General features: G+C 37.1%; 1 protein-coding gene and 1 long non-coding RNA gene across 3 annotated transcripts in view; one reads left to right on the top strand and one right to left on the bottom strand.

Annotated features, from left to right (window-relative positions):
* LOC110013491 (voltage-dependent T-type calcium channel subunit alpha-1I-like) overlaps positions 1-12,663 on the top strand; it is a 435,381-nt gene that overhangs the window by 233,823 nt on the left and 188,895 nt on the right. Inside the window, exons 20-23 of the mRNA XM_023954667.1 lie at positions 504-571; positions 747-1,230; positions 6,093-6,193; positions 9,837-9,960. Coding sequence (XP_023810435.1) covers positions 504-571; positions 747-1,230; positions 6,093-6,193; positions 9,837-9,960 — 777 coding nt within the window. The remainder of the gene's footprint in view (positions 1-503; positions 572-746; positions 1,231-6,092; positions 6,194-9,836; positions 9,961-12,663) is intronic.
* On the bottom strand, positions 2,101-4,197 carry LOC111947986. Of its 2 annotated transcripts, none has more exons than XR_002873982.1 (5): positions 3,808-4,197; positions 3,076-3,164; positions 2,860-2,999; positions 2,634-2,743; positions 2,101-2,545 (listed from the first exon to the last, which is right to left on the bottom strand). It is a non-coding gene; the product is annotated as an uncharacterized LOC111947986 (long non-coding RNA). The 2 variants fall into 2 exon arrangements; XR_002873981.1 differs by having other exon boundaries at positions 3,076-3,170; positions 3,808-4,196.

Genomic DNA, 12,663 nt, shown 5'->3' on the forward strand with positions numbered 1-12,663 from the left:
TTATTTTTTTTTATGGTTATCTCATTTTCCCAGTTGCTCCTCCCACACGTCTGGGGCATCAGGCTTTTAACACATTTTTGGACAGGCGGCGAGCAAGGCAAAAAAGGGGCGTCTAAGCGAATTTGACGCTCGGAACGAGTTCCATGTGAACGCAGCTAAACAAACACATACTTCTCTTGTTAACAGTATCTTCAGGAAATAACAAATCAATTTACATTGATAGAGATTTGAAACCTATTAATGCCCCCAAATGTCTGTTAGTGAGGAAAAGAAATAGCAAATTTAGGAACATAGGAAAATAAAATGAAATATTTTAACATATTTTACAAAGTGTATAGTTGTTCTTTGAGTGCTCAAAAACACAAATTCCAAGAAAAACAATTTTTGTGACAGGTTTTTACAATATCTGATTTTCAGCTACAGTTATATTCATTGAAAGGTATTCTCTTGTTTATTATTATTTTTTATTATAAATGTATTATTAATTTGTTCTTTTTATGTAGCGCCATGGTCCTGGTTCCAACTACCACAACTGGGGACGACGATTCCCTCAGACTAGGTGGAGTCGCAGGTACAGCCATCATTTTACCTACTGCATTGATAACTTCATCAGGCTTTGCTTGCATTCAAAGGAAACCTCAGTTTGTACCCATAATGTTTTTAAAATAAAGTGCTCACTTTTGTTCTTTATTTTTTATCATTAACATTTATACGTTAATCTGTATTATAATTCTTTGTCTCTTTAGGTCTAGCTCATACAGCCTTGGTCGAAGGAACTATGGGTTTGGAGGGATACCTCAAGTTGGAGGCAGCCTGCGAGTGCAAAGCACCCGTTTCCCCCATTCTTATGCCTATTCTTCTGAGCAGGAATCCCTTTTATCTCATTCCCAACCTCCTCCTCTCCCTCTACATCCAGCCCCAGCTTCATTGTTCCTCTCAAGACATTTTGGTGGAAGGAGGAATCGACGGTCTCTTTCCCTGGAGTTCCCAGAGCTTCTGAGGGCAGGAGGACAACCTCCTCACATCCAGAATCCAGACTCTGACAAAAAGACTGGGTCTGGGGCATGGGGGTCCCTGAGAGGAGGCTCTGGAACTGGCAGTGGTTTAGGAGTGGACCATAGAGACTGTAATGGCAAGGCACCAAGTACACACAATCATTTGATGACAAATGTCTTCCCTCAAGTCAACGCACGCCAAGATAGGGCAGACCTCGATGAAGAGACTGACTATGTGAGTTTTGGAGTTTTTTTCCTTCTTTATGTAGAAAAAAATAGCATTATAGGTTGTATTATCAGTGTTTGACTAAGACGAAACCTCAGGGGTGTCCACATGAAGGAAGGATCCTCTCCCAGGATGGACAGGTGATGTACCAGGACTGGTAAAGAAGAATTAGCTTATCTAACTACAACTACATGTTTGAATAGGGTACCAGATTGACTACATCCAGATGGAGATGTGGGATAGCTGGGGGTACGAGACGAGCCAGAGGCCCAGGAGCACAGATAAAACAACTGGAATTTGGAATCACTCCTGCTCCCCTGGGCCAAATTCATTTATGGAGAGGGAAAAAATTTTTTCAAAATACACAAACAAAATCAAAACACATCTGTCGGGAATATCCACTGGAAGTTTTGAAGTTATTATGGGATGACCACACAACCATTTTGTGACAAAGTGTGAGATTTGGAGATTTTCAAGAAATTTTACACACATGATGTCAGCTCAAAAAAATTAATGGGGCAAAAATTTCCAATCACATTGCAAAAAACCACCATCTTAATTCAAGAAAAAAGTACTTGTTTTTAGTAGAAATTGACTAGAAATAAGTCAAATCATCTGTCCATGCAGCTAGTAAATTTTACTTAACAAGATGTCTTGATTTAAGTAAAAATATCTAAGCCATAGTAAATCGGTTAAATCTTGAAATTAGGCAAAAACACTTATTTTAAGCAGTAATTTAAGACAAAAAAAAACTAGAAACTAGGATATAGGAGCTTGATTTAAATTTATTGCCTACTAAAATTCAGAAAATACATCTTGAAACAAGCTGTTGCAAAAGATATTTTTTCTTGTTTCAATACTAAAAAGAATGAAAACAAATTCACTTTTCGATTCTTTTATTCAACTTACAAACTGAGATTTGTGATACAAATTTACCCAAAGGCACTAGGAATACAACTATTTCTTTAACAACACAATTAGAATACTCATCTAAAGAACAGACATAAACATTGAACTTCAAAAGCAGTTCATCTTCCAACAAATTCTTTACTTTAATGCTCTTTCATGTGGTGGTGATGTCCCACTTGTGAATAGGATCCTGAAGGATCTGTCTGAATGACAGAAGGGTGGCCACGCAATTTGTGTAGGTCAGGTGTAGTGTGTAATAATATGCCATTTAGAAAATCAGACCCTCGTGAAGCTTTTCTTTTTCAAATGTCACTGGCATCAAACCAATAGCAACCATTCATCTGCTGCCATCGAACATCAAGACTGGACTTGACAGGCCTCTTTTCTGGATGAAGACGTTTGGATCTTCTGTTGACTATAAAGCAGAAAAAACGTTTTTCCTTTAGTATCTCCAATGTAGTAATTTCTTTATGTATCTGCTTAGGGCAAAAATACAAATTTACCTCCTGAACATGCAGTAAAGCTTCACTAGCACACCCCAGTTTCTTTGATGGAGGTGCCACTGGGGGAAAGAGAATGGGAAGGGCCTTCACCAGAGCAAAGTTGGCTTCCACTGAAACACAATAAAATAAATTCTACTTCTTGAAGAAGAAACACATAGAACCTAGTGTTTTCTGAGAAGAAGCATTCACGCATCTAACTACATGTATCAAAAAGGCATAAACTTACTTTTATCCCTGTTGATTGGTGGCTTTATTGCCTTCTTTCATACTCTGTAAAATGACCCTGGCGCAGCAATCCTCCCATCACATTCTGACTTCCTCAATGAATTCATAGTGAGCAAGGACTCTATGCATTTCTCTAGGCACCTGCAATGACAAACCAAGTGATGAAAAATATATATACATTTAAAATTTTACTTTATACTTTTTACATAATACTTACATGATGCAGTTCTCTGGATAAACATCCACGATGGATGAAGCTCTGGTATCTCCTCTTATGGCTCCACAATCAATGTAAGCTCGTTTGGCCTGAAACTCCAGATCAAAAAACTGTTAAGATCAGCTTGGGCTTCTACTTTTTGTACATTTCCTGCAGAGTTTTATAATGCCTAGCTTGTACTTGCATCCTTATTCACTAGAAGTGATCAAAAATTGTGTTTTAATTTCTGCCAACAATAGTAACTCTCAAACTTAAAAATGTTAAAGTCACAATTTTTAATAACAGCAAGTTTTCATTCTAACTTTAAGATCATCAAGCATACATGACAAACAGTCTTTCAAACTGGCCGATTTGGGTGGGAAACTGCCCAATCTAGCAACCCTAGCATAAAACTGAGTTACAGTTGAGCAGTATTGGGCTAGCAATAACTCAAATTAGCTTACTACAATAGCATACTTCTTAACACTGAAATACATTTTTACTAAACAAAAAATTAATTTAACATATTTAAACAGAACCAAAATCTCATTAATTGTATTTTAAAGTATATTTATGATATATACAGGATACTTACAAAAAAGTGACGGAGTAGCTAAAATAGTGCTAGCGCAAGCTAGCTAGTTGCTCCGTTAGCCTGCTTCTCAAGATGTTTAAACCCACTTTATAATCTTTACCAGCTGCGTGGAGCGTAATGGTGATTTATTCTATGTCATATAATTTAATATAGCTTACCTCCTTTTATCTTGTCCGCCGAATATTATATTCCTAATTGTTTTTCCTGTTCGTCCTCGTCATGTTCTGGATCATCAGATGTACGTCGCAAATGTGACAAGATGGCGCTGGGTCGGTCACAATATGAAAATACTCAAAGGGTATCCCAAAAATGCAATAAATAGAATTAATTTTTTTATGTTACACTTCCTTATGCCATCATTATGAAAATAAATAAGTTATAAAACAGCATATAACGTGTTGGCTCTACTAGTTTATCTTAAGCAAGTCTTCTGAACATATTAATCCCCCTTCATTTGGTCACAATGGACTTTTCCATTTTTGCTTGTGCCCGCCGGAATGTTCCATTGAAAAATTACGACAAAACATGAAAAATACATATTTTAAAAGATCAAATATTCTATGTAAACCTTGGTTGATATAACAAATAACTTCTTTTATTAAGGAAGATAATCATTGTCTGATTTGTACAATCTTTCGATTCAAAATAGATCTTTGCACAAAATATTGAGTTGGTTTTGCCCAAACCAAGCGCGGTAGAATTATGATTGCATCATCTGTGGATTGCAAAGTACTGTTTATAATTTAAATTTAAATCAGATAACCATGCTGTTAGAGTGAAGTTGCTTGTTCTCAATATTAACAAATATGTATGTGAAAGGTCACTAATTATCATTTCTGCAAATAAAACAATACTTACTTTTGGACCCACACAAAAGATTTTGTGGTAACAATGGATTGTTGACAAGACAGACAACATTGTATTCAAGCCAGGTTTATGAAACACTGTTTTAACAGAGACCTTCTTGCTTATGAACTAGCTATACCTAATCTTGCTTACGTTTATAAATGCTGAAAACAAGCTTGGTTATCATATCATTTCAAAATCAGTGTTTTGATCAAATATAATGTTGATGACGATATTGCAGTTAAAAACAAAAATACGTATCTATTGTTTATCCTATAAATATTGGATGAGCTATTGAACATCAGTATTCAAGTACATTTTTGGATATCAGATAATATGGTTACATCTAAAATAAACTTAAGACCTTAACCTGTGCTTAAATCAGGCCTGCAGTATTTTTTCTTGTTTTGCATGGAAAATGATTAATTTCTAAATTTACAAACTGATCAAGACAGGTAATGCATATTTTTCTTAAAACAAGTTTAATAATCTTACACGTGCTGCTGTTTTTATCTAAAATTAAGATCAATAAGATTTTACAGCTAGTTTTAAGATTAATAATCTTAGGTAGATTGACAAAATTTGCAGTGCAGAATTTACTAATGAAACCAATACATACGTGATATTGGGTTCACGGAGGAGCGGTTGCATCTTAAAGGGAGGGCCGATGTGTCTTGCAGTGTCCTCATATGGCCACGTCAACCGGCTTCTTACTGACGGTGCACAAATGTTTCACGCATGGGTTGTGCACATAATGCGTAATGTAAGTTGCAGTATCACACCTGTGGGATGCCAACACAAACTATGCTCTGAATAACAGTCAGGATTAAAGAGCCCACACATGTCAGGTGAACAGCACTTATGGGCCCCTTGCACAGTTCAAAGGATTTAGAGGGGTTGAAAAAATAAAAAATCTGTATGTTGTGCCTAGGTCTCACCTCTTTCACCCTTACATGTTTTATAAGTGTTCACTACGACCTGTTGCTCGAAGCATGCTCATTAAAAAAGAAAAAAAAAATTCCACCCACAGTTTTCTCTACAGGTTCACTGAGGTCATACCACTTTTCTATTGGGTGTGGGTCACCTGTGTGCCCAGTACAGGTTTCCCCATTTTTTGCCTGAAGACATTCTGTTTCCACCTTCAGGGTAGTTGTGAATAAAACTTTACCTGTGACAGTTCTTTAGCACACATTTTCTCATAGGGCCCCCTACCGCTATGATTGAATGGCATTATGTATTTTTTTTCACATGATGCTCCTTAACACCGAAAATGGGTATCTGTAAATGGAGCAGACGTTTCTGGAATATAAAGAGCGAAATGTTTTTTTTTTTTAAAGTTTATTACGAACAATATCTTCAACCTTTTAGACTTTACCTACTTTTCAGATAATTCTCTGAGTTTATGAACCTTCGTTTAGTCTTAGAAAAGCTGTAGTAAAGTTATTTTTAATCAGATGAGAAAAGGCTATATCTACTGCTCATTGGTTTTGAGAGACCTCTGAATCCTAGTTTTCAGTCATGTCTTACTAGTTTATTACCATCTAGAGCCAAGTAAAAACTACTATTTACCTGCTGTTTTTCCATTTCTCCCATGAAGAGTTTGTGCTTCCGTATCCAGAAGATGATGGAAGTTTACAAACCAGATTGGTGTGAGAAAAGAGAGGATTGGTCAGTCTATCTGTTCTCCCCCCAGAACAAGTAAGTTTAAGATACTATTTTGTGAGTTAAAAAGAGAAAAGTCTGCCCTTTCTTATCACTTCTTAAAAGTAGAAAATATGTGGTTGCTGTTGTGTCATCAACATGTTTTAGTAAAGGGTGAATTAGGTTTATCAGTATGCCCCCTTAATGGATATTAAGGGGGGGGGGGGGGGATCAGCATTTATTGAAAAAATAGGGGGGAAAAAATCAGTTCCGAAGCATCTGTTATCAAAACGAATGTGGGTCTGCCATTAGGGGGAGAATATAAGGTGCACATATTGGCTCAGCGATGGCTTATTATTAATTATTTAAAATATATTATTATTTATATAGGTAAGATTTAAATTAGGATTGTCCTTCTTGCTGTTAGGCAAGAGCGCCCTATTTACAAATAATGGTGGCCATTTTGGATTTTTCTTGTCGCTAACTTTTAGGCCAGTTGGCTCCTGTCTCTCCTACTGGCTGCGGGGTTTAGCCTTTTTGTAGTCAGCAGAGGTGTGCCGAAACTGGGCTCCTCCCCATCACCAATCAAGGTGATCCCACTTATGGAAAACCCTAACGATCAGCTGTCTGACAGATTTATGTTATAATCTTAATAATTGTGTGAAATTTATGGCATTGTTTATAAAATTAAAAGCCCAGTGGAAGCATAGATTAGAATGAAAAACGTGATTGAGGATGGTGGCAGGCTGACTGGCTAGTCTCCTCGGCTAAAGTTATGGAATGTGTGTTATGCAAATGTGTATGTGAATGGGTTTGTGACTATTAAGCGCTTTATGCCTTCGAGGAAGGTAGGCTAGCGCTATACAAAATACACCATTTACCATTATCATGTATGCCTGCACTTATTTTCCCAAAAGGACACAATGAACAGGCATTTAGCAGAAATTGGAACCAGAATGAGCATCTAGGGTTTTGTGGCTTCAGTAGTTTAAGTATTCTTACCTGAAGCCATCACTGCTCTCTTTTATATCAGATGTCATCACCAACCTCATGTCTCCTTAACCTCTTGCCTTTGATCTTCTTCTTAAATCATATGTCAAAATAAGAATTCTTCTTTTTTTAAAGAAATTAAAGAATTTGCTAATGCACTATTTTCTTTGGAAATTTAAAAATAACTGACTTGGTATAAACTATCTTTACCCTAAATGTTCACCATAAGGCCAAGCTGTTTCTTTCCTCAATCTGTTCTGATGATCTCTCTCTCTTCTTGTGTTTCTCTTATCCTCACAGCTGTATGATATAAACTTTGTGTTAAGAAGAGTTTAAAAGGATTCAGTAACTAAACTATATGTAAAAATTGAATAGTAAAATTAAATTGTAAATTATATTTTTGTTGGATATCAGTTAGTGGTTGGATAGGAAAGATTTCTTTTTTGTTGTCAAATATTTCAAAATGATCAACTAAAATCAAAAGTGTCGTTCAGCCAAAGAGATGTTAAAAACAATAGGCTGTAAACTAAATAGTCACTCAAAAACTAATAATTATCCAAACTTTTAACAATATAAAAAGAAACAAAAATACAATCCAACCCACCATCACACATACTTCTCCCTTCTTCTTCCCATAGGAGCAGCTTTTATCATTGTTTGGTATTGTTACAGTCATAGGATAAAAACACTTTCAGTTTATTTGTACATCTAGATAAAGAAATCATTAATGTCTGTTTGAAATAAAATTTACGATGGAGTTTTAGGGCCAGTTTACAAAAAAAAAAAAAAAATTTAAGTACGACTTTTAAGTCGTAAATTTGCGAGAAAGAAAGTCATAGATTAAGAAGGAAAAAAAACAGTTTTCCGTTAACTCTGAACCTAGCTTAAAGATGAAATATGTGGAGCCTTTTGCAAAGCTTTATTTCCGGATAGGTTTAAAAAAACAAAGAGATTCTGAACCTTTTGGTAACTCAAAATCAGAATATTTACAGTGCAGCCGTTCGGTGTCGGTATGTAAAAATGTCATATGTAAAATAAGAAGCTCAGAAATATGTTTGAGTGTAGAGGACCGCTGCAGCCTTTATTTTCCTTTTCATTCACATACCCTGAAGTTCATTTGTCACCTTACGTCTTGAACCTGTCATCCGAACACCAATGCGGAAGTAAACAGTGTTACATACGCCCCCTCCTCCAGATGAAACGTCCCATTTCAACATATAGCTAAAAGATGAATGAAATTAGTCTGCTATATTAGCATAAGAATGTTGAAAATGCCACAAAAAAAAAGTGCTCCTCCTCAGACGGAAGCACTACACAACCGTAGAGATCTTGTCTTTGGTGGAGGAACAAAGGATTGAAGTGGACAGCTGCAGGGATACCGATTTCTTCATCAAGGGGCTACAGAGATCCTGTAAACCACCCATCAATAAATAAAACATTAATAAATTGTAAATTAAACAAATGAGCTTCCAAACATTTTGAACGTTTTCAATAAACATTTAGCTCACCTTTTCAATTCAGTTTAGTTTGTCTGCTCTGCTGCTGTGCGGTGTTCACGTGCTGCTCTTTATGCTCACTTCGACTTTAATCTTGTAAATGTACGAGTTTTTTTCTCGTAAATTTACGACTTAAAATCTCATAAATTTACCTGTTTGTTTTTTTTGGGTGGCCTTGAAACTCAGTTGTAAAATCAGCACGAACAAGCTCCTATATTTTTCTCATCATAATTAGTGATACTGTAAATCCTGCTAAGTTCATTTGCAAGACAATTCTGACCATTTTACAAGTAGCTTTAACTAGGATGAATGTTTACAAGCCTGTTTTTTACACTGCTATAACATACATGCGGTCTCTCAACCATTTAGAGAAACTTTTCTTCATTTCCACTACATCCTTGTCCTTCTCACTCTTGTGTTTTCTGTTTTGAGCCCACGATTGATTTTCTTAAAAAATAACGAATTCATTAATTTTTTTTCCCATGTCAGGTCACGGGCTCCGTAGTCATCAGATGACTACATGATTAAATACAAACAACCAATGGCGCACTCAAGCGCGTTCTCGCGGAGACGTGTTGGAGTTCGCTCTCTGTTTAACAAGACCCGAATGAAGGAGTGAAAGAGGAGTGGTGTCTTCACTGCCAAAACTTTACTTTCTTAGCATTCTTTTATTTTGCTGGGTTTGGGAAGTGTATGTAGTTTTATACATCTTTTACCGATTGCATGGATATCTATCCAATTCTCAGTGAAGCATGTCATTATCTTCAGTGGCTGCTTGAAGGCAGGAAATGCATCTTTTTTAGCTGCATGAAACCATTGACTGTGTAAGAGAACTGGACTGAATGAGCCTTCCCCCTTGGTGTTACACATAGGAAGTACCTGGAACCTTGATTAACAGAAATTAATTTTTTTGAGGAATTTTTACTTATTTAATTACCACCAAAACACATTCAATTCTTCATTACTGTATATCGTTTTTAGCCATTTATGAGTGTATAAAATGAAATCATGCAGATACTTTGACACCTCTTGTATTTTTGGAGTTTATGATGTTTGTGTTTGCCAGAAAAAAAAAGTATCAAAGTAGTACATCACCCTTGGAAAATTAAGCATTTTTTCTGATTTAAAAAAAACTGCTTCTTGGAATATTAATATTGGAATATTATTCTGCCACTCTTTTATTTGCTTATTCCCCTTTGTTTCTCTCCTGTCAGGTTCAGGCTGCTTTGCCAGTCCATTATTGCTCATAAGGTCTTTGACTATGTGGTTCTGGTTTTCATTTTCCTCAACTGCATCACTGTCGCTCTGGAAAGACCAAAGATTCTTCAAGGCAGTCTTGTAAGTATTTGCTGTGTGGCTAATCCTTCTGTGGACACAGAATATGAACAAAGGTTATCAGACAGACATTTTAAAAAGCAGAAATATATGTATATTTTACATTCAAAAGTCCTCATCTGTCCTTCAAAACTGACTTAGTTCTCATTAGTCTGTGGTTTGCGAGCAAGATTTTGTAATCCTACAAGCAGGTAAAGTAAATGCAATTTTTATTGGTATGTGTTTCTTGAAAATAGTAATCCTTCCCTCAAAGCCATAAAAATTACATACATTTATAAACCCACAATTTATTAAACAAACTACTGTATTTTCTGAAGTATAAGTTGCACAGCTATATAAGTTGCAGGACCCAAAAAACAAAAAAATTATGAAGAAAAAACTAACAAAAACCAAAAGCTTAAACTGTCATAAATTAGATCTCTGTCTTCCCCTCTGGTCACCAGCGGGAGCCGTCCCCAGAGTTCCAGCTACACTACAACTCCCAGCAACCCCCAGTGCACACTTCCTGGATGCCGCACACCTGACTCTCATTCATTCATCAACCACAGCATACTTAAGCTCTGCACTACGTGAAGCTCAGTGTGAAGTTTTGTATGTGCCACTCTGCCTTAATTACAAGTGGTGGTTTCAGACCTGGGGCCTCATTTATAAAACTTTGCGTAGGATTTCCGTCAGAAGTGGCATATGGATGAAACATAAGATATCAGCGTACGCACAGAAATATTCGGATTTATAAAACCGTGCGCACGCACATCTTACACATCTTTCCCTTAATAAATCACAACCAATTCTAAATGCAGCGCAGCTTTTGCGGCTTCATGACACGCCCAAAATTGCCCATAAATAGTCCGCGAAACGCCCACAAATGAATATTCATTGATTGCAAAACCATGGCAAACAGCGAGAGGAAATCAAAAAAACGTAACTTCACTCAATGTGAAGTACAAGTTATCGTTGGCGAGGTGGAAAAGAGGAGAAAAGTGTTGTTTGAAGGGCACAGTGTGGTCATTACTAATGCCAAAAAGGCACGTGAGTGGCAAACGGTGGCAGACGCCAAATGCTGTAGCCTCACAACCTCGGACCGTGGCCGAAATAAAAAATAAAGGGTCAGACATCAAAGTCGAGGCAGAAAACGTCTAGCGCTCCATCGCCAGAGTGTCTCTGCCACCGGGGGGGCACCAGAGCGCCAGATGCACCGGGTGACACGCGTGGTTTCTCCGAGTGCTCTTCTGTAACGCCGGGCCCAAAAGCCCGCAGAAGTCCAAGAGGACGGCTCGAGGAAGTCGGAACCGGTTCATAAGCCACTCGTCCTCGATTGCCAGCAAGTCTTCTTGCTGTCTAAAGATGCGTTCACTCCGAATACTTCCATTTGCCACATCTTCCTAGAGCGCAAGATCAGCCATTGTGCGTCATTACGCATTGTGATGGGGCATTTTATTTCCATCCATTTAATTGCATCTGACAAGCTACAGATGTCGGTAATAATCAACGTGGAAATGGGAAATTGATCAGCGCAAATGTAATTTCTTGTTGCTTTCTTAATGGTTGAGACATACGCCATACACTGTTTTATCAAAAATAAAACAGACTAAAGGCATATGCATGAATACCATAATTCCGTAGCTTATAAAGAAATGTTTTAATATGAAAACAACTTTCCCCAGTGGACAATTAGTACGTCTGTCCGTCCGTCCGCACGCCCGCACCTATATCTGCTCCGCCAGACGGACACATTAACGAGAATATCAGTTTTGTACATTATTTCGTTCTGTTAACTATATTATTTATGAGGATGAATTGCAGAACATGCCAATATTGCAAAACATATTTCACTTTTCTTTCTGCAAATGTGTTCATTTGAATTTCTGTTGTAATTTTCGTTTGATTTTTTTGTTTGTTTCACTGCTGATCGATCAAACAGGTGTTCGTGTAGGCTGTTAATTGTAAGATTTGCTTTGTGATGTCTTCATGTTATTTATGAGAGGCAGTATTGTCATTTTCACTTTCACGTGTTTCTTCCATCTGCCGACGGTGTCGCCGTTTCTCATTTCACCCGTTTTTGTGCGTATGCCTGGGTCAGAGCTTGCGTGAAGGACCGCACATTTTCCCGTCAAGTTTGCTTTTTATAAATCTCAACTATTGCGTAGAGAGTGGCGTACGCCTTCTTTTGTGAGGCCCCTGATCTTCTGTCTCCTGACCCAGTTTCTGACTCGGGCATTCATGTTTTCCTTAACAATGTAGCGCTTCCCCTGGCAGGATTACAGAGGCAAAAATAAAAGAACTTTCCTTAAATGCAACTGTATATTGTTGTTACAGATACTGAAAGTCTCAACAATGCATGATAAAATGAAAACAACACAGATTGGGGTCGTATTCTCTCTTTGTTTTTATTTTTCATATGTTGGCAAGAGAATGAGAAAAGAGGTGAGGCTTTTTTACTTTGAGGAGGTGAAACGGCTGCTGCAGCCACTTTTGCCGTTAATAATGTGTCTGTTTTAATGGAGTTAATAAACCACTTGGTGCTGTTTCTTCATATGCTGGAGAGTAGACTGTCGTTAAACAAAACAGAAGAAAATGAGAGTGACAGTCATCCTTGAATTCATTAAATGCACCTTGAAAGTTTAAACAGTTGAACTTTGACCAATCAGGGAGTCGGATTTAGTAGTGTTATAATATTCTGGCAGTAATTATCCAAGTTTCTACTGT

This window comes from Oryzias latipes, chromosome 1 (genome assembly GCF_002234675.1).
Source record: "Oryzias latipes chromosome 1, ASM223467v1".
Taxonomy (NCBI): Eukaryota; Metazoa; Chordata; class Actinopteri; order Beloniformes; family Adrianichthyidae; genus Oryzias; species Oryzias latipes.